This window comes from Ursus maritimus, unplaced genomic scaffold (genome assembly GCF_017311325.1).
Source record: "Ursus maritimus isolate PB19 unplaced genomic scaffold, ASM1731132v1 scaffold_3, whole genome shotgun sequence".
Lineage (NCBI taxonomy): Eukaryota > Metazoa > Chordata > Mammalia > Carnivora > Ursidae > Ursus > Ursus maritimus.
Genome location: NW_024425563.1, coordinates 62,026,437 through 62,049,723, shown reverse-complemented (window position 1 = coordinate 62,049,723; position 23,287 = coordinate 62,026,437). Strand labels below are relative to the sequence as shown.

The 23,287-nt window shown below is 36.3% G+C and overlaps 1 protein-coding gene across 1 annotated transcript; it reads right to left on the bottom strand.

Moving 5' to 3' along the window:
• Positions 1 to 15,694: 15,694 nt before the first annotated feature.
• Positions 15,695 to 23,026, bottom strand: NDUFA4 (NDUFA4 mitochondrial complex associated). The gene is made up of 4 exons (XM_008686336.2): positions 22,861 to 23,026; positions 21,687 to 21,775; positions 20,159 to 20,219; positions 15,695 to 15,911 (listed from the first exon to the last, which is right to left on the bottom strand). Exons 1-4 carry the CDS (start codon positions 22,900 to 22,902, stop codon positions 15,855 to 15,857), a joined length of 249 nt encoding a protein of 82 aa, XP_008684558.1. The 5' UTR covers positions 22,903 to 23,026; the 3' UTR covers positions 15,695 to 15,854.
• Between the last annotated feature and the right edge of the window lie 261 nt (positions 23,027 to 23,287).

The window sequence follows — 23,287 nt, the reverse complement described above, 5'->3', positions numbered from 1 at the left end:
TGTCATTCTCCCAATGAGCCTGTTTGATTAACTATTCGATTCCTGGACTTTGGTCTCCCCTTTGTAGGTTCTACGCTCACTAACACCTTCTGTTAATTAATTTCCATCTAGAGATAAGTAATATAATTATGAACTGGTAAATTTTCCATTTCCTCTAGTATATTAAGTTGCCACTTAATTATGATACAGATGTTTATATTTAATATGATTAATTAATGCCTGGAGATCTTTATCTATACTCACTGTCTATTTCCTCATTTTCCACTCATTCCTCAACCTATTCCATAGAGATTGCTCATGTGGCAATCTGCATGTTGCCAAATGTGGTGGCTATTTTCTGTCCTTTTCTTATTGAGCTTTTCAGCAGCAATAGCATGATTTTCCACCACACCACATTCTTGAAACAGTCTCCTCATTTGGTGTTCATTACACTAGACTCTCTGATCTCATCTTCTCAGTCTCCTTTCCTGTTCCTCATTCTTTATGAAAATCTCTAAATGTTGGATTTCTTCCAGATCTGTCCAGGATCTTCTTGTCTTCTGAATCTATATATTCTCCCTACACATTCTTAACCATTATCCTATCTTTAAATACCATCAATATGCTGATATCTCATAAATGCCTTCTCTCCAGGTCTCCAGACCCACATACCCAAGTGCTTACTTGATACACCCACTTGGATATTCACCAAATATATCAAATTGTTGGTCCTAGCAGAAATCTTGATTTTCCCATAGATCTTGTTTCTTTCTAAATTATCCATAGGTTGGTAAAGGGTACATCCTCTTGTTAAGTTGCTCAAGCCAAAAACTAAAGAGTCATTCTTAATCCTTCTCTTTCTTTCCCTCCTTACATCCATCAAGTCCTATTGCTGCTCCTTCCACATTATATCTAAAATCCATCCTCTTCTCTCAATCCCCACTGCCACCACCCTAATCCAAAGGTAATTTTATCTCATCAAGATTGTTAAAAGTGGTTCCCAATCGGTCTCCTTGCCTTTGCTCTTGCCCTCTTCCAGCCATTCTCCAAACAGCGATCAGACTGTTCTTTGTAAAACAACAAAAAACAGATCATATCACTTACTGAGTAAAAATCTTTCTATTAACAACATATAAAGTCCAGTCTCCTTACTCTAGCCTGGCTCCTACCTTCTCTCTTACGTTTTTTTGTAACAGTTTTCCAATGACTACACTCTTGCCATGTAGGCTTCATGTGGCTCTTCTTTCAAGGCTCGGTGCCTTTGCACTTACTAACACTTGTGACTACGGAGCTATTCTACCAGCTCTTCTGTTGGCCATCTCATGCCTACCGTGCAGGATTCAGCTATATGATATCCTCACAGAGAACTTCCCTTATGTCCTGATTCAAAATGCTTCCTACCTCTTCTTTGCCCTCTATTTTAGTTCTCCAACTTATCTTCCTGTTTATTTCTCCACAATAATTATCACAATCTATAACATATGTACCTGCTTACCTATCTCCCCCAATAAGAAGAAGACAGTTATATGTCTACCTTCTTATATGTCCCTATCACGGCTTGTCCCTCAATAAATATTTGTTGAGTAAATTAATACATGAATAAATGATTGACTACTATTCTGAACCTAAGTCTAGTAACTAATAGACTTGGAAATCCTTAAATTTCATTTTTACATTTGTTGAGCTCAAAAAGAGCAATCTGTACAGGTGGCTGATTTGCATTCATTGCCTGTATTTTCTCCAAAATTTCACCCTCGGAGTGTAACTGATCTTAAAATTCTACATGTATTATATCCACCATCATACATGTACATATACTAACTAAAACCAAGTTCAAATTTCTAGTTCAAAAGCAGATCTTGTTATCTTTTAAATCTGATTTATCTTCTGGATCACTTTCTGAACATCTGCTTTTACCATTTTTATATTGATTTTATTTGTGCAACTTTTCCTAAGTTTTTGTGTCATAAGCCACCACAATTTCTTTTATATGCCGTGGCCTCACCAGCTACTTATCAAACCATTTTGTCTTCTTCCTGAGCACAGAGCTAGTGTGGTAGTTCTTTGTGCTGTTCACTAAATATTTCTACTTTACATACACATGATAGGTTGTTCTCTGCCCACTTTGATTTTAGACAATGACATCTGGCTTGCATTGGCCAATGAGAGGAAGGAGAAGCAACAGGTGTCATTACTGGGCTGATTCCTTAAGAGCAACATTTCCTTACCACTGCCGCAGTGATTGCATGGGGTAACCAACCATCCCAATTTTCCCAGAACTGAGGACGTTCCTGGGACATAGGACTTCCAGATTTAAGATCAGAACAGTCTACACAAATTGATCTGGTTTGACAGGGACCAATGGGAGTTCTTGGGAAGCCAGGTTTTTAGTGCTAAATCTGGGAAAGATCTAGACAAACCAGGATGGCTTGGTCACCCTATGATTTCAAAAGAAAATGGTTTTTAGATGAAACCTTTACTAGCCTTGATTCCATAGTGTCTATTATGAACAGAACCTCTCGTCCAACCCATACCAGGAATGTAGAATGAAAGAAAAATAAATTTTCGTTTAGTAAGTCACTGAGATTTGGGAGATTTTTATTCTATATCTGGCCTATCCTGAAAAAATACTAAATTAGTACTTGCCAGTCAGGTACTGCCATAACAACAAAACCAACTGTGGCATTGTATTCAGACAACAGGAAACTGTGAGGAAACTCTTTTCAGAGCGTGAAAATATGATTTCCAATACTAATGCCAAGGCAAAGCATTTGATAGATCTGCCACCTGCAATAACTTAGATAGAAGACTATACACCTAATGAACTTGTGGGCATAAGGGAAAGGTTAAAAAGAGAAGTTCAGTAGCATATTTTGATTAGTGTTGCCTACATTCCATGAGGCATTACAAGAAAATAAGAAGGTCATGAAAAGAACTGGCTGGTAACAAGCAAGAATATCAGCCTGAATTTGTTGACTTGTAGGGTTGGAAGAGGTAACTCCTCAAACCCAAGTAGTTAAAGATAAAACAGAGAAGACCTCTGAGCAAGAAAGACCAAGTAAAACTCAGCCTTCTACAGAGATCAAACCTAAGGTTTGTCAATAAATTGAGTTGATACCCAACATATGTTTTCAATTAGTCAAAATGATCCAGGAAAAATAAATCAAGGGTGTATTCTGCCACCAAAGTCTAATAAGTCCAAAGTACTCCAATCAAGCTGAGATACCAAGAGAGAATGGTGAAAGTGGGAGTAATATAGAGAGAGCAGATGGGGATGAAAAAGAAAAGTTATATGGTAAATCTACATATGTCTAGAAAAGAACTGTGGGTGGATCATTGGCATATAAAAGTAATGAATCAGATTAAATGCCTATTAAGTTTACAGAAACCTTTTTCTTTCAAAAAAATCACAAGTCTAAACTAGAAATTTCTATGACTGCTTAAGACTTAGAATGACCCTTGGCCTCCAACCTTCCTTGGACAAGAAGCAGATTGAACAAAAGCTACTCAGTCTCCAAGGAGGACATATTCTACAATGTTCACTTTAGGTGAGACAGAGAAATAACAGATAGGCACAATCTTCAAAAGGCAAAACCTGGGAGCCACAGAACAATGGACTGTGTACCACCTCCCAGAAAGTAGAACTGACCCAATCGGGGTCCTTAGGTTTGGGGACCCTCATAACATAGAAAGATGTCAGAATTTTAATGGACCAGAGACTACCGTGTGTTCCCATTCTTCCTCTGAATGGGAATGTTCATTGTGGTTATTTTGTGCCTATTCTACCACTATATATTGAGTATGTGGGATATATATAGTTTGTCTCATAGTTATCAAGTCTACTTTTTAAGTTTTATTTATTTTTTTTAGTAATCTCTACACCCAACATGGGGCTCAAACTCAAGACCCTAAGATCAAAAGTCACATGCTCTTCCAACTGAGCCAGTCATGTGCCCCCTTCAATTCTCTCTGAACCAAGAGGAGCTATATCCAGACTTAATTTAGAGATGACTACATAGTATTCCCTGATGTAGAAACTGTTATGTATCACCCAGAAATCAATCGCAAGTTTGAGGTTAATTCTTTATCTAGATAAAATTAGGAGGTGACCACTTCTGCTTGAGAGAAAGGGGATGAGTCAAATTTTTAGTAATCAGAAGAGTAACCTAGGAAATAAGGTCCTCATTATCTTAGGGTGCAAAGTGACTTTGAAAAGCAGAGCTCCCTCACTGACCTGTTTTGGAAATGTTCTATGAGTGAAGAATAAACTTTTGTTAGTGAAGTTAATGAAGTTTTCGGTGTTGCTTTTTACAATAGCAAAACCTAGCCTATCTTGACTGATGCAGCTAAAGTACATTGTCCAGTCTGTCTCCCTTGCAATGAGCTATCTATATATGAAGGAGTTATTGTATAAGGAGTGTGACAGAAGTGATATGAGCCTTTGCAGACAAGTCCTATAAAACTTCCAATGTATGTTCCTCTATTCTCTTTACCCATATGCCAAATAAATGCAGAGGTCTCTAAGGTGCTATAAAAGGGTAGAATCACATACAGAAAGGTCCCAGAATATGAAACATATTAAAATCTTCTGCCAAGGAATGCCTGTGTTGGACCTCACTAAATTCTATTGTGTTAAGCCACGAAGGTGTGGGATGTTATGGACTGAATGTTTACGTTCCCTCAAATGTTGAAACCCTATACGCTAATGTAATGGCATTTGAGATGGGGTCTTTGGGATATAAGTAGGGTTAGATGAGGTCATAAGGGTGGTACCTTCATGATGGCATTAATACCCTCATAAAAAGACAATCTGAGTGCTCTCTCTCACTCTCTCTGTCATGTGATGACATAGAGAGAAGGCTACAAGCTAAGAAAAGTGTTCTCACCAGAAACTGAACCATGTAGGTTCTTGGATTTCCAGCCTTCAGAACTATGAGAAAATAAATTTCTGTTGTTTAAGTCACCCAATCGATGGTATTTTTGTTATGGTAGCCCAGCTAATACAGGGAGATTTATCTGTTTTAACAGTATTTCCCTAATAAATACATGTAGTGTATATTATTTTTCAAATAGGCTTCCAGTTGGACTTCCTAATTCCAATGTCTTCTCTTTCCAACTCACCATATACGAACTAGACCAGATTAACCTCTTAAAGGTAACTTCTATCTATCATAATGATCGTGTCTATCATAAATGCTCCTCTCTGGAGTACCTGCGTGGCTCAGTTGGTTGAGCGTCTGACTCTTGATTTCCGTTCAGATCATGATCTCAGAGTCCTGGGATCGAGCCCCACATCAGCTGGGAGTCTGCTTGTCTCAAGATTCTCTCTCTCTTTCCCCTTCTCCCCCTCCCCCTCCCCCCACTTGTGCGAGCTCTCACTCTCTCAAATAAATAAATAAATCTCTAAAAAAATAAATGCCAACTACCACATAAAATTTAATCTTGTCTTCCTTTCTTGATCTGTCCCCAACACACATTTTCAGTCTTATCTCTTATTATCAGCTTATATACCTTATGCTATAAACTTTATACCTTATATCCCTATTTATCACTGTCCAAATATACCTTTTGTCTTCCCATCTCCCACAACATATACCAAGAGCAGGTAAAAATCATAAAACAATCACCAGAGTAATTAAAGAACTGCATTTGAGTTCCATTCCCTCTGCACTCCCCTCTCACCCATCCCCATATCCCCAGCTATTTATCCACAAACAGTATAAATCACCAGAAGATAATGAAAACTGTAGCAGGCAGGAAGGATTATATTTCCTCCTCCATGAGGCTTGACATTTTTGCACATTGGTTAAGCATGCGCACTCTGGAGTTACCCTGCCTGGTTTCAAATCCCATTTCAGCAATTTGTGTCTATGTAACCATAGGTAATTTACTTAACTGCTATACTCATTTCTTCATCTGTTAAAACAGGAATAAAAATAGCCCAAAGGCAATGAAAAGAGCAAATTACAGTAAAGGCAAGATGAAGCCACTCCCACCAGGTCTGCAGTTTTGTAAAGCTGGATCATTTTGCAAATGGCTTTAGGACTCAAAATTACTGATGCTTTTCATGTGCTACCCTGACAAGCATAGCTGGAAGTAGAGAGACTCTTATCAGAGAAGAGGTATGGTATCGTAGAAAGAAAATAGACTTTGGTGCTATGTAGATTTGGATTCAAACACCTGTTCCTATAAGCTAGTAGTGTAACTTTAAAATTATTATTCAACCAGCCTCTCTGAACTTCATTTCTCTTATATGAAAATAAGTAAAATAAAGCAGACTGATGGGAAGATAAAAAGTGAGGTAACCCAAGCAAATAGCCTTGCATATTCAAACATGAGCTCCAGCTCTCCCCCTCACTATCCATTAACAGAAGCAAAAGCAAAATTAATCCACCTAATTCCTGAAGCTTTATTTTTTATCCCTAGCAGTCTGATAATTCAATGTTTCTCCATGTACTTTGCTTTCTAAGCATTTCTTTCCTAACATAGTATTTCATTAGGTTTGTGCTCTTAAGAAGCAATATAAATTAGCTAAAATGTCTTTCTGTTTTCTTTCCAGTGAACTAATTTTCACTGCATTCTAATAAATAAGTAGCACTGCATTTCTTGCAATTTTTTATGATCAGCAATCAAGTCTACATGTTTACATGCTAGCAAATACCATACTCATTTCTTCTGCCAAAATTTTCTGGAATTCAAAAATTATACTTATTTGATAAGTCAACTCCAAAACAAAAATTAAAATATTTTTATACCAATATTGGCCAGTAATATGATCTTTTTGCTTGTTTATTGACCTAAAAATTAATAATAGTCATCCAGTTCTGCTCCTCCATGGAGTAATTTACTCTCATTATCCACTAGGTCTTTTGTTTTATTTGCCCGAAGTAAGGAAACTAAAAGAAGAGGACATTTAATGCTCATAGTCATTTTCCTTCAATATGAAAAACAAGTCTATAAATTTATTCATGACTGTTAGGCACTGTGGGATTCTAATAAAAAAAAGGAGTATATCACCATATTATAATGATAAACTACAAATGCCTATATACATTGTTTTTTTAGAGTAATTAAAATTAATAGCTTCCATCTAGAAATGTCATATAAGATGTCTACATAGTAAACAACTGTCAGTAATTAGGGTTTTTCAACCACTATGTCATTGCCGTTTTATATGTGATCCCTTCAGGCTTATATAAAAAAATTTTTTAATGCATTTTATTTTCATTTTAATAATCTATAAGCACTTGAGCTTTTGCTTCTAAACATTCATTCAAAATTCAACTACCATCTACAGATTAAGTTATACAGTCACAGAGAAAACGTCTATAAATCAAAAGCTTTGGCAATCACATTGTGTTCTATATACTCAATCAATGAATATTTGTGGGCCTATTAAGTAGAGAAACATACAGGCCTTGAGGATACAATGATGAGCAAAACAAACATAGATGCTCTTCTTATGGATACACAGAAAACCTCAGTGTTGCACTCAAGATATGTGAAATGGGGAAGCAGATTTACACATAGAGTTTTGGTAGCCATCATAAATATATCTATGGCCATGTATTATGAGAGATCCAAGGGGGAAAAAAATCTAGGCTGAAAATCATGTTCTGGATTTTTTTTTTTTAACCCTTCCTTTCTTCTCTCCCTCCCTCTCTCTCTTTAAAATAGAGCAGTTTTAGGTTCACCGCAAAATTAAGGGGAAGATTCAGAGATTTCCTAAATACACCCTGTCCCTACACATGCATAAACTACTGCACTATCAACATCCCTGACCACAGTGTTACATTTGTTACAACTGATAAACCTACATTGACTCATCCCAATCATCCAAAGTCAATAGTTTACATTATGGTTCTCTCCTGGTGTTCTTCTTTCTATGGGATTGGACAAATGTATAATGACATGTATCCATCACTATAGTATCATACAGAGTATTTTCAGTGCCTTAAAAATCCTGTGTTCCACTTCCTCACTGCTGCCACCACCCCCAACCCCTGGCAACCACTGAACAAAATATTGTCTCCATAGTTCTGATTTTTCTAGGTCACATAGTCAGAATCATACAGTATACATAGACTTTTCATATGACTTCTTTCACATAGTAATATGTATTTAAGGCCCCTCCTGTTCTTTTCATGGCTTGACAGTTCCTTTCTTTTTAGTGCTGAATAATATTCAACTGCCTAAATGTAACAGTATATTTATCCACTCATCTACTAAAGGACAACTTGGCTGCTTCCAAGTTTTGGCAATTACAAATGAAGTTGCTCTAAAGATCATGTTCAGTTTTAGTGTGGGCAAAGGTTTTCAACTCCTTTGGGTAAATACCAAGGAGCATATTTAGTTTTATAAGAAACCCACCAAACTGTTTTCCAAAGTGGCTGAACCATTTGGGGGTGGAGGGCTTACTATCCTGTTCCATTCATCTATTTGTGTATTCTTTTGCCAGTACCAACACTGCCTTGATTACTGTAGCTTTATAGTAAGTCTTGAAATTGGGTACGGTCAGTCTGCCAACTTTGTTCTTCTCCTTCAATATCATGTTGGTTATTCTGAATCTTTTGCCTCTCCATATAAAATTCAGAATCATTTTGTTGATATCAACAAAATAACCTACCAAGATTTTGATTGGAACTGCACTGAATCTATAGATCAAGTTGAGAACAACTGACATTTTGAAAATGCTGAGTTTTCCTATCCATGAACATGGAATATCTCTCCATTTATTTAGGTTTTTTGTTTCTTTCATCAGAGTTTATAGTTTTTCTCACATAGGCTATATATATATTATATTATATTATATTATATTATATTATATTATATTATATTATATTATATATAGTTAGGTTTATATCTAAATATTTCTCTTATTTTGGATGCTGATATAAAGGGTATTGTGTTTTTAATTTAAAATTCCATTTGTTTATTGCTGGTATACAAGAAAATGATTGACTTTTTTAATACTTTTTTTTTTCAGTTTATTTTTTTAGCCCCAATATAGGGCTCAAAATTACAACCCTGAAATCCAGAGTTGCATGCTCTTCCAACTGAGCCAGGCACGCAGCCCAAATGATTGACTTTTGTATATTAACCTTGTACCCTGCAACCTTGCTATAGTCACTTATTACTTCCAGACTTTTTTGGTGAATTATTCCATATTTTCTGCATAGATGATCATCTCATCTGTGAACAAAGACAATTTATTTCTTCCTTCCCAATTGTTATACCTTGTCTTCCTTTTTGTTGTCATTGCTTTAGCTAGGACTTCCAAAGAGAGTGCAGAGAATTGGTATATCTTCCCTAAATGTTTGGCAAAATCTGCCACTGAACATCTGAGTCTGGTGCTTTCTGTTTTTGATGGTTATTCACTGTTGACTCAATTTCTTTTATAGATATAGGCCTATTAAGATCGTCTATTTCTTCTCTGTGAGTTTTGACAAATTGTGTTTGTCAACTGAGGACTGAGGGGTGTTGAAGCTACAACGAAGGATTCATCTGTTTCTCCTTGAAGTTCTATCACATTTTGCCTCATATATTTTACACTCTATTGTTAGGTACATACACATTAAGGATTATTATGTCTTCTTGTAGAATTGATCCCATTATCATTATGTAAACACCCCTCTTTATCCCTAAACTTCTTGCTTTGATATCTGCTCTGTCTGAAATTATTACAGCTACTTCTGCTTTCTTTAGATTAGTGTTAGCATGGTATACTTTTCTCCATCCATTTATTTTTAATCTATTTGTCTTTCTATTTAAGTGGCTTTCCTATAAACAACATATCGCTGGGTCTTGTTTGTGATCCATTCTAACAATTTCTGTCTTTTAATTGGTATATTTAGATCATTGTTTTCAAGGTGATTATTGATAAAGTTTGAATAAATATTACATATTTGTCATTGTTTTCTATTTGGTGTCCTTGTTCTTTGTTCCTATTTTTGTCTTCTACTTTTTTTCTGCCTTTTGTGGTTTTAACTGACCATTTCACATGAATCCATTTTCTCTCCTTTCTTAACATATTTGTTTGTTTCTCTGGCTTCTTTCAGGATTTTTTAAATTTAAAGTTGATTTCCTATGTGTAGTATTTTTTGTTTTGTTTGTTTTGTTTTGTTTTGAATTTATCTGCCAGGTGTTCTTGAGCTTCCTGGATCAGATGTGTGGTCTGCTTTCTGACATTAATTTTAGCAAATTCTCTGTCATTGTTTCAAATATTTTTTCTGTCCCTTTCTTCTCCTTCTTGTATTTCTATTACATGTATGTTACACCTTTTATAGCTGTCTCACAGTCTCTGGGTATTTTTTTTTTCCAGTCTCTGTTCACTTTTTCAGTTTTCAAGGATTCTATTCATATATTCTCTTGCTCAGAGATTTTTTTTTTCCCCTCAACCATATCCAGTCCATATAGAGCCCATTAATGGTATTCTTCATTTCTGTTACAATGTTTTGATCTCTTGCATTTATTTTTGGTTCTTTTAGGGAGACAGAACTAAAATCAAGTTATATATATTCCAAACCCCATGCTCTTTTTCCTACATGAAAAAACAATCAAAGAATAGCAGTTTTCATATTTGTATAAAAATTTAAAACCATTTCGGAGGCTTAATTTTGCTCAACTCCATGGGATGTTATTTGTACCACAGTCCATATGAAAAAGCCCTCTTAGGAGTTGTTCAATGTAGTGACCCTGTCTCATATCCCTTCCCTTCTCTAATTGCTCACTTCCTACCTTCTGGCTGCCTTAGGTCCTAAAAAGCAAGAAAAAAAATAAGTACTAGGAAACAGTTTAATCATAATATGAGATTTTCTATTAGTCATTTTTTATCTAGTTTATTATTCTACTATAAAATATAAGGAGAAAATGAAGAAAACTTTTGAGTCCACTCAGTGGTGTGCTTGAACCAGTTCACATCATTTCCTAAGAGATGAATGTTCTCATCTTTTCCCAACCTGTGATCAATAACACCAACAGGGTGCCTTGAACCCTGCCATGATGGGTGTATTAGTTTTCTATTGCTGTTACAAAAAATTACCAGGAATTCAGTGGTTCAAAACAATGTAAGTTTAATATTTTAGTTATATAGGTTAGAAGCCAGTCGCAGGTCTATGGGGTGCATGGATGGCTCAGTCCGTTAAGTGTCCGTCTCTTGGTTTTGGCTCATGTCATGATCTCATGGCTCTTGGGATTAAGCCCTGCTTCAGGCTCTGTACTCAGCAGAGAGTCTGCTTGAGGATTCTCTCTTTCTCTCCCTCCTCCCACTTGCTTACTCTCTCTCTCTCTAAAATAAATAAATCTAAAAAAAAAAAAATTCTGTTACAAGTACCATTGGGCTGAATTTCTTTCTGGAAGCTCTAGGAAAAAAAAAAAATCCATTCCCATAGATTCTCCAGATTCTAGAGGTCTCCCAAATTCCTTGGCTCATGGCCCCTTTCTCTATCTTTAAAGCCAGCAACATTTTATTTCTTTGATCATTATTTTGCAGTCACACCTCCTTGTGACTTTCTTCTTCAGCCTCTCTTCCACTTTGAAGGACTCATCTAATTACACAGAGCTCTGTATAACCCAAGATAATGTCCCTATTTTAAGGTCAGTTGATTAGCAACATTAATTTCATCTGCAACCTTACTTCTCCTTTGCCATGTAATTTAACACATTCTCAGTTTCCAGCATTAGGAAGTGAACTACTTTGGGGGGGCATTAGTCTGCCAATAACAGAAATTGGCAAATGCTACAAATCAAGATTCTTCCTCCCAGAAAGCTGTTTGTTAAATATTTACCAGCACACCACTGCTATGAGTAATCATGAGGGAACATCAGACAAAACCCCTATAAGAATTATAAGATTAAAGCAACTTATAGAATTCTAACAAAGTTGCTTTGTACCTTAAGATGTTTAAATACACTAGATAACTGGGAAGGATAAATTACTCTCTGAACAGTTTAAAACAAATTAAGTTTGCAAAGTGTCTTCACGTAGGATGAATTAATATGGAGTCTAAAAATCTTGTGTAGCATTAGCTGGTAAGTAACAAACAGGAAAATGTTATTATAAAGTACATAAGCTGTTGCCTTTTACGATTAAAAAAAAACAACAGCAGGGAGGAGACTTAAGGATTTTTTCAGATGCTACTTGTCATTCATATAACATCAATGAATTCTTTCAGTATCAGGCATGGATTAACTCAGTATCATTTTCAACCTAGAAGAATGATCTGCATATCAAGATTTTAATTCACCAAGTCATAATGCAAACCAGAGAAGGTGGAACATTATTATGGCATGCTTTGTGGGCAGGCAATGCTTTAGCAAAACTAGTTGAGAAACATAAATCACACCACTTCTTAAGTTATATAGCTCTGGTATAAAAGGTGGTCCACTTTGTCCACATGTTGAAATCAGTGATATTTATAATAGAGGATCTTTTGATCAGATTGTTGTTGGTTGGATAAGCTTTTACTAAATAGCAATTTTTTTAAGTTTTATATAATATGGCTTTTAGAAGCTTCTCATGGAAGGAGAGGAAGAAATAAACTCCAGGGTTTATAATAACAATAGCTTACAACTTAAGTCATGTTTATCCTGCCAGGAAATATACTAAACTTCTTATATATATTATTTTATTTAATTCTAAAGGCAAATCTGAGACAAGTCTAGAGGGTTCAGAGAATGAACTCTTAGGTCAAATTCCTTGGATTCAAAACCTGGCTCCACCACTTCCTAATCATGTTTGACCCTGGGCATATTTTTATGCCTCGGTTTCCTTATTTGTCAAAAAAGGGGTGGGGAAGGAGTAAAAAGTCTGCCATACAATGTTGTAATTAATAATATATGAACACATGTAAGGAGCTTAGTGTGGTGCCCAGCTGAATAATGTTAACTATTATTATTAGTTTCATCCCATTGTAAGACGCCCTCTTATAACCCTTTCTCGGTTTCATTAACTTCTACGTAACCAAGTGGAGATTTCCTCCACAAATGAATTCTACCAACCACCCCAGAGGAAAGGAACAAACTGGTACAATGGGAAATGTTAAAGTGTAGTAAATGTACATATAATTCATATGTATAATATATATTTTTTCATTGTTGCATTTCAGTATCATTAACATACATGGTCTGTTTTGCTTAACAGTAACTGTTATTTGTTAAAATAAAGACATTCCTGAATGCCATATTTGAGCATTTTTGAAAAAGTGGTTACAAAATAGCATCTAACATATCCTCTACACCACAAAAAAAACATGCCTTAGATATATATTTTTTGTGTGAATTATTTTAACTGCGCTGAGCATGCATTGCTTTTACAACTGGAAACAAAAGAAAATGGATAGTTTTGGCAAGGACGATGGTATTGAGGACTCAAAGACTTTTTTTTTTTTTAATATAAAAAAAAGGATCTATCTGGTTTTGTGCCTATACTTCTTCATTCAGATTTATCTTGATTATAGTTTGTGAAAGAAAATAACCTTCGAACTCCAGAACAGTAGATACTATTTTAGTACAAACATAATAATGTTCTAGTTGAAAAACTTAAAACCTATTAAAAATTGTCAACTGGGAAAAAAAAAAATATCAGCTGGGGGCAGTGACAAGGGAGCACAGCTCAGAGTGCTTTTGTAAAAGATGTTTCACCATCTCCCAGTTCTGATTGTCTGCCTCCATTAAGAGACACCTGTATCCACTTAAGACTATATACTCTTCTAGATGCTTAATGAACTGGCCTTTTATTTAAACATCCATTTAACAAGTATTTATTGAAGACCAACTATGTGCTAGGTACCATTGCAGGTGTTATGGATACAAAAAAGACAAAAAATACGTGTCCTCATGGAGCTTAAATTTTAGTGAGGGGAGATATTTCAAAGTAAGTTAATTACATATTAAGACAGTAATAAATATGGGAAAAGAAATAGAAAGTGATGATGGTGAAGCAGGGTGCAAAATTTTGGACAGGGAAGGCCTCATTGAAAAGGTAACACTGGAGAAAGACTATAAAAAGTGAGAGAGCAATCCATGCCAATATTTGGGGAAGAGAATTCTAAACCAGAGATCAAATCCCTGTGGCAGGAATATGCACTGAGGCGGAAAATCGAGGAAATCCACTTGGTGGAGGTATGTGAGCAAAGTAGAAAATAATAGAAAATAGAGTCATAAAGTTGAAATATCTAGTTTTTGAATAAAATGGGAAAGATGTTGGTGGGCCTTGAGCAAAAGAATGTCATATTCTGACATATATTTCAGATCACTTAGGTTGCTGTGTTGAGAACCATAGAGAAATTAGTTGAGAAGTTATTTTAATAATTGAGGTTAGCTGACAATGGCTTAGAACCACGGTGATAGGGGAGGGAATTATATGTTGAAAACAGTGATATTCTGGGTGTATTTTGAAGGTAGAGCAAACATGACTTACTGATATATTGGAATATTAAAAAATGGTAATGAAGACTGAGGATTTTGGCCTTAATTATAAGGATGGTGTTCCCATAAACTGGTATGACTGAAGATAGTGGGATTGAAGATTGTAGACGTGGAGTCTGAGAGGTTCACAAATTCAGAATTGGACATGTTAAATTTAAGATCCCCATTAGACATCCACATGGAGAGGTGGAGTGAACACAAGATATATCCATACATAGTATGTGTGTAGGTATATATATATGTGTGTGTGTGTGTATATATACATATGGAAAAAACATTTGTTCTGAAAAATTACCTAGGACATGCACAACATTTAAAAATATGAGACTGGATGAAGACTGCAGAAAATGAAGAGGTCCTAAGTGTTTTTCTTTGTGGTATTCCAACATTAAAAGGTCACAAAGATGAAAGTGCACCACCAAGAAACTGAGTAGAAAAGCCAATGATGTGAAAGAAAAACAAAGTATGTTGTTCTAGACTACAGATGAAAATGTTTCAAGGAAGAGTTATGTCAACTGTTAGTGTTAGGTCAAAGTGAGTACTGATAATTGACTTGAATTTAGAAACATGGAGGTAGGTCATAGATGACCTTAACAAAAGCATTTTTAGTGGAATAGTAAGGGTAAATCCTGATCATGGTGAATTGACAAACTTGAAAAAAGTGAAATTCAGTGTAATTTTTGGTTGGCTCTTTTTTTTCCTTCAAGTATCTACCGGGAAGCATTTGCAAATTCTGAAAACTGCAACTTATCAAATATACATAAATGCTAACCCAAGACATCAGTATTTAAATGCAGCTTTGCTTGGTGACCTCATTAAGATGAGGAACGGGCAAAGCAGTCTGTTGTGTGATTAAATCAACACAGTAAAATCATAATGGTCACTAGCTCAATGAACTAGATGGACTCAGATCCAACTACAGTCCCTGATAATCTTGAAAATCTTCAGCATAGAGTATGCCATTGTAAAAATCATTTAACAACAACACACTTCAACATCAGTCATTAGCAGAAATCCAAGTTTCCACTTTGCCAATGTCAAAGACACCTGACTACTCTTCCAGATCTATCTTTGCATAATTTCCAGCTCCAGTTGTTAAATATACTTCAGTGAAGTTACCAATGTCATACACACAAAAAAATGAAAAGTGATTTGAGCAGCTTAAAGTCTTATTTTCTAATTATACAAATAGATGGAAATTCAAGAAATTCCTTGAATTCTAAGCTTATTTCCTATACCCTAGTTATAAAGTTCAGAGCAGATTTTTAGCATTAAATAGTGACACATATCAAGTTTCAGATATTTATTATTCAGTGTAAACCCCAACATAATACACCAACATGATTTCGTGCATTTAGAGGGGAAATATTTCCTGGATAAGTGGAAAATTGTGCGGATGGCTTCTGGAAGACCTTCATTCTAAGCAGCTTTATAGTGAAACATTTCATTTAGAAGTCTGGACCTTCTTTCTTCAGTTTGCTGTAATCTACATTCACTGAGTAGAACTTGGAAAAGAAAAAAGATATTTTAGATAATCTATCAAATACACAGAGATGATACAGAAGTTTTAAAATTATTTTTATTCAGCTTTCTATAGTAACAATTACAGACATGAATTTTTTATTATGGATATTTAACAATATAAAAATCATCCAAAGACAGACACTAAAATTCCAGTCCTTTGGTAATGATTTTGGTAAGGTAAAAATATTCAATCTACCTCAGAAGAACAGTGTTAGTATGTTCCCTCAATTTCCTAAATCAGATTGCATCAATATCAAACTGACGACACCTGACCACTTCCGGTACAAAAGTTTTTAAACAATACCGAATTTTTGCTTCTAAATAATTTTTTATTTAAATCATAATGCATGTTTGGAAACCTGTAATTTCTAAAAAAATTTCCAACGAGGGCGCCTTGGTGGCTCTGTCGGTTGAGGCTGCCTTTGGCTCAGGTCATGATCCCGGAGTCCCAGGATCAAGTTCCACATCAGGATCCCTGCTCAGTGGGGAGTCTGCTTCTCCCTCTGACCCTCACCCTGCTTATGCTCTCTCTCAAATAAATAAAATCTTAAAAAAAAAAAAAATCCCAACTAAAATTAATTTTAGAAATCTATGATTGCTTTAGGAAAAAAAACTGCCTCTAACTCTCACGAACTTTTTTTAAATGATTTGTATTTGAAACATCTCCACGAGTTCCTACTGAGAAAACATAAGGACTTATACATTAAGCCCAAGGCTTAATCTTGGGTTTACACATTCTTGTGCCAAAGAACGCCGAAGAGGCTGTGATTTAATTACCTGAAGACTACATTATTTTAACTCCAAAAGAACTAAAAACTGCAGAATCATTTTCTTCAGGGTTTTTTAAGAAGCTCATAAACCTGATCTATTATTTCTTCAAATTCTTTTCTTTATTTTTCCAAACATACCCTAACTTCTTTATCTCCAACTGAAAAATTCTTATTTTAAGTTTTAAAAAAAGAAAAGTTTCCAGGTTGTAAAGCTTATCCTTGAGATATACACTAAGTTGCATAGACAGAGAAGTATAAATAAGCCAAAGAGCAATAATCTTTGTTCTGACATTGTTCTTATGAAGCAATTGAATCTAAACAACGAGATTTTTAAAAAGAAACTAATTGTGCTATCTTAACATGTTAACAAAATTAGAGGGAATATTTATAAAAGAACTACAGGCTACAGATTAACAAAATAAACATTGATTGGGTTCTTCTAATGAATGCCAGACACTGAGGGCACAATGCTTTATGTTTATCTTAATTATCACAGCCTTACTCATTCTTACTTTATAAAGAGACAATTGAAGATCAAGTTATAAGATTCGCCAACACTGAATAAGAAGCAGGATCAAGCCCTCACACTCATGCAGAGTGGAAAGGTCATAGTATCTCTGCCAATTTTCCCAAAACTAAGCAGACTTCTGATGTATTTGCTTCTATTCGGTTCCATGTGCCAGCAACAAAATTTTCTGTTGAAGTAATGAAGTAATTTTCGAATCTGTTTTATTTTTCAGCTTCCATGTCCCCATTCTTTTTCTCAGTTTAATGGTGGCTATCTGGAAGGTCTCTGGAATAGTTGGGAACGCACACATATTCTGATCGTGGCTTTGGGACACTTTATTCAGTTGAGAGTGTTGCTGGGCCTTTAATGCTTTAATCCTATTTTAGTTGTCTCCTCTTGTTGGCCTTAACTTTGGCTAAATTTGCAAAGTGGCAACAAATAATCCCCAAAACTTAGTGGTTTACAACAAAAGGTTTGTTTTTCACTTGCTTATATGCCATTTGAAAGCTGACTGCTCCGTGTTCTCTTCATTGAAATTCTGGGTTGAATGAATAATAACTGTCCATTTTGGTCTCAGGACAGAGGAAATAGAACAATGGGGGAAGCACACGCTGGTTCAGAAGTGGCAGATATCAATTCTCCTCACTTAAGAGTTTTCCAGAGTAAGTGGCATGGCCAAAAACAAAAAAACTCAATTATCTTAGGTGAGGGGTAGTGAATGATAAAAATAATCTAGTCTACCTCACTGTTTAGGTTTACGAGCAGCAGCAGGTTTCATTCACTCTAGGCTCACAAGTTCAGGACTTGGTTCCCTTTTATTTCTGCTTACAAATCGCCCAATTCTTCTACAAGTTCATCTCTTGGCAAATACAGCCAATAATAGTCCACTAACATCCTGTTTTCCAAAATCTTTTCATAACAAGCTCTTTAGGCACATGGTCCACTTTCCAAGTTACAGCAGGTGATACTTTATCAAGTATTTTTTTTATCAAATATGATTCATCTTTCCAATCTCTAAATCAAGGTCATAGCTACTCATCCCATTCATGCCATACAAAATAGATTTTTGCTGTAGCAACATTCCATTTCCAATTCATATGTCCTCGTTCTGGCATGTGTTATTGCAGTGCCAGGGCATTGGTAATTGCCTTCATTATCAGAATCACCTAGGGAGCTTTTTGAACTACACCTACCCGGAGACTCCAATACACAATTTGGTGGAAGGATCAAGGCCTGCTTTTTCCCTTTTCTTTTTTAAAGTTTACTGGATGTGGAATCATTTTCTCTAAAATGTACTAAAACAATCTTATAAGAGAGGAAAATAAATCAGGATGCCCATTTACCATTTTTTCAAGTTAAAATGTAATACACAGGTTAGGTGGCTCATTTCAGCTTTGCCAGCACATTTTTGTTTCTTGCAGGGAGATCCATTTAGAGATTTGGGAGCCCAATTACAATCAGCCAATTGAGTGGAAAGCTTGGAATCAGCAAAGGCAATAATTATCTTAAAAGCTGCTCTTATTAATAATAATAGCAGCCACCTCCATTGGATGTTGATCTCCACTCATTGGTCAGGGTACCCGTTCTTGAGAGTGCTTAAGCAAACTGCTATTTCTCTCTTTTGATGAAGCAGCAAAGTGCACATGGTGAGTTACACACTTTAAATAGGTACGTTGTATGCAATATGAATAATACTCTAATAAAGCTGCCCTGGTTTTAACATTTCCAGAGTTTCTTTGTATGCAAAATTTTTACACATAAGGAGGGTTATGTTTAGGGAATCAACAAATGGTGTCAGATTAATAACAAAATGGATGGGCTTTAAGAGCACTATGCTAAGTAAGATACACCACACCGAGAAAGACAAATACTGCATGATATCCCTTATATGTGAAATCTAAAAAAGCTGAACTTGTTAAAGTAGAATGGTGGTTACCAGGGGCTGGGGATGGGGGAATTAGGGAGATGTTTAAGAGTACAAACTTGTGACTAGTAAATAAACAAGTCCTGGATATTTAATACACAACACAGGAATTATAGTGAATAATGTATTACACACGTCAAAGCTGCTAAGACACTAGGTCTTAATTTTTCTCAACACACACAAAAAAATAGTAATTATGCGACAATAAAAGTGTTAGGTAATGCTATTAATCATACCGCAACACATAAATTTATCAAACCAACACCTTGTATATTTCACACTTAACGTAATTTTATATGCCAATTGTATCTCAATAAAATAACTAAATGGTCTCAGTCCATAAACTCATTCTGTGAAAGAGTAGCTCCATAAACCACTTTTCAGGTAAGATGTTAAAAAGTTTAGTTAGAAGTTCATTGTAAAATTTAAGTTTCAACTGAATTTCATTTCTTCCTAATTACCCTCACCTGAAATATTTCAACCATACCAACAAGAAAGAAAAGCCAACCAAACCATCCACTGGAATAGTACTACTCAAAGTGCGGTCTATGGACCAGCAGCATCAGCACCACCTGAAACATTGTTAGAAATGCAAATTCTTAGTCTCCACAACAGACCTCCTAAATTAGAATCTCTCGGGATGGAGCTGAACAATATGTGTTTTAACCACCTGTCTACGTGAGGCCTACGTACACTGAAGTTTGTAAACCACTGCACTAGACTATTCAAGATCTAAGAAAATGGTATATGATAGCTACACCACCTCTACTTTTTTTACTTAGTCAAATAATGAAAACATTATCTTAATTTCACATCCAGAGTCTAGTGTCTGTGAATAAAACCTTAGAAAAAAATATGTGCTAGGGAAATACGCCATTTTAATTTCATAGAACAATCTAGCAGTTCCTCCAAAGTTCATTATAATGGAATTTTACATGTATATCCAATTTCAAAACAAAAAAAAACCCTACTACATGAGTATTAAAATAAACTTTCTAGCAATTCTGAAACAATACTGTAGCTTACCTTGTATTGCTCATTGGGACCCAGTTTGTTCCAGGGTTCTGGGTTATTCTTCCTATCCCAACTAAAAGGAACAAATATTGTAATTGTTATAGTAATAAAACTATTTAAAATAGTTTTGTACTTCCTAAGAAGCCAGTATTTTGAATAGATCTCATTTTCTATTAGAGTAAGTATGGTGTTGTTTTCATTAGAGCTGAAGCAGAGATAGGCTCTATAATTAGCAAAACCATGTCATCAATTAGAAAAAAGGGTACAGCACTACTGGGTATTTAGTGAAGTAGTGGAAAGAAGGGGCACCTGCACCCCAATGTTCATAGCAACAATGTCCACAATAGCCAAACTGTGGAGGGAGCTGAAACGTCCTTCAACAGATGAACAGATAAAGAAAATGTGATTCATAAATACAACAGAATATTACTCAGCCATCAGAAAGGATGAATACCTACCATTTACATCAACATGGATGGAACTGAAGGGTATTATGCTAACTGAAATAAGTCAATTGGAGAAAGACAATTATCATATTGCATCACTCATATGTGGAATATAAGAAATAGCACAGAGGATCATAGGGGAAGGGAGGGTAAACTGAATGGGAAGAAATGAGAGAGGGAGACAAACCATGAGAGACTCTTGACGCCAAGAAACAAACTGAGGGTTGTGGAAAGGGAGGTGGCGGGGGTGGGTAACAGGGTGGTGGGCATTAAGGAGGGCATGTGATGTGATGAGCACCGGGTGTTATACGCAACTAATGAATCACTGAACATTACACCAAAAACTAATGATGTACTATATGTTGACTAATTGAATTTAAATTAAAAAAAAAAAAAAAGAAGAAGAAAGGGTAGAACACAGGGCCTCTGGGACAGTGAATGTCCCTATCCCTGTCACAGGAAACTCTAAACTTGGCTTTTAGTAAAGAAGTGATATACAGAAAAGTATACATAATAACAATAAATCTTTTTGTTGCCTGTTGTTCTCCAAGTTCAAAAAGAAGCATTCCTAGGACACCTGGGTGGCTCAGTAGGTTAAGTGTCTGCCTTCAGCTCAGGTCATGATCCCAGAGTCCTGAGATGGAGCCCAGCATCAAGCTCCTTACTCAATGGGGAGCCTGCATCTCCCTCTGCTTGCCGCTCCCCCTGCTTGTGCTCTCTCTCTGACAAATAACTAAATAAAATCTTTAAAAAAAAAAAAAAAAAGCATTCCTTATTGAGGAAAAGCAGGCAAAAACCATTTACATGTATCAGCAACCCTGATTAAGTATTTTATAAAAATAGTTATCTCAATTCTCACAAGATTCTAAATAGATATTAGCAGTTCTACTCTACCGATGAGAAAAATGAGACTCAGAGAAATTTAGACAATTTTATGAACCAAGAAAAGTAAATGACAACAGCAGAACTAGAATCTGAACTTCCTATACACGACTACAGAACTTAGGCTCTATTACTTGATGTTGCCTCCCTGAAGATTATGGCTTCTAAACCAGCTGTAGACCATCAGAGTTATAAAATTTTTAAGTACTTACCTGACATCTGGATTGAACAACGCCAGGCGCAAGACATACAGCGCTGCTCCAGTACCTCCGGCCCCAATAAATATGAAGAGGGGGATCAACTAGAATCAAACACAAAATAGACAAGAATTAACTGCCAGCTTCAAATACCTAAATACTGAAAAAATGAAAGGCTACAGTAGTTTCTACACACCAGTTATGAAGTCTCAAACTGCTATTTTTCGGTCTTGTTTTAAAATTTTAATAAAGGTAGACCTTACACTGAGGTAAGATTTCTTATAACTGTGTTCAAAAGAAAGAAATGGAATTTCTGAAAGATGTGAAGATGAATCTGGTTTCATGCAGAAAAACTCATATTCAAATTTTTAAATTTCCAGTAAAATATATCAAGTCTTCTTCACCTCTCTAATATTTATACATTATTCTCATTGCATTTCCCGGCTTCCTTTCTCTCGAGGTTTGTAAAACAACTTCTTGGCCTGTCTTGTTACGAAAAGCATAAATTCTGTGAAATTAAAATGTTGAATGAGCAAAAAAAGCATGCCCATTACAAACATTGGTTACATGCATAAATCTCTGACAACATATTGCTACCAATGCTTAATGTGTAGTTACACAACGGGTTTAAGATAAAGACTGCGTAATTGAGTTTTAGGACAACACATTGATATGGTGGGGAGAAAATTGAGATACAAAAGAACTTAACTGCGAGTCACCTCTGCGCTACCGAACTCCCCCAAAATCTAAAGACGTCAAGACAAACTGAGGATTCCAAGATTATAGACCTTTGTAATTGCCACAAGGCCTGGTGGTGCAATGCAGGGAGCACTAAATCTTTGAGATGGCATAACAAATAGAAAACCTGACCTGCTGGTCTCCAACCCACACTGGGCACAACTATCCCTCGGCCCAACCAACACACCAGAGGGTGCAACCAGCAGGCTGTTCCAACATTCACCAGTTTATTTTCCTCGAAGGTATCCCTCACCTTCCGCCTGCCAGCCTAAACCCCTCAAAGCACGGCGTGGTCAGAGCTCGAGGGCCCGGAGCAATTAGGAGGACAGCATAAGTGAAGCAGGGTACACCCCAAGAACAGTGAAGGAGGAAGCCCTCAGAAAGGTAAGGAAGCCGCAGCCGGTGACAGGATGGACAAGTGAAGACACTGCGAAAGGGGTCACGAACTTACGCTCGGGTGCTTCTTGGCCTGACCGATAATCTGGCGTAACATGGTTGCGGCAGAGGCCTCCTGTCCAGGAGAGGAAAAAACCAAAAGTGGAAGGCCCGGCACTAACTAAACCCTACACCGAGGATGAACGGACGTCCAAAGTCACCCAGAACCTCCTATCTGAAGGACCCCTGGCACGGAGGGCAGTCTGCGGCACGAGGGCCCGGATGCGACTGTCCTTAACAGTGCCTGCCTTGACCCAGCGCCTTATGCGTCCGCTCTAACCTGCCCAGACCCTTAGCGTTCCAGTCCCAGGCGAAACATTCTCACTCCTGTCCTATATATGCTTCTGACCGGTAACTTTTGCTTCGAAATTTGAACACTTTGATTGACTAGACAGGCACTTTCTCGGTAAGACTCGCGTTGAGACATGGGATGGGTGGGGTCT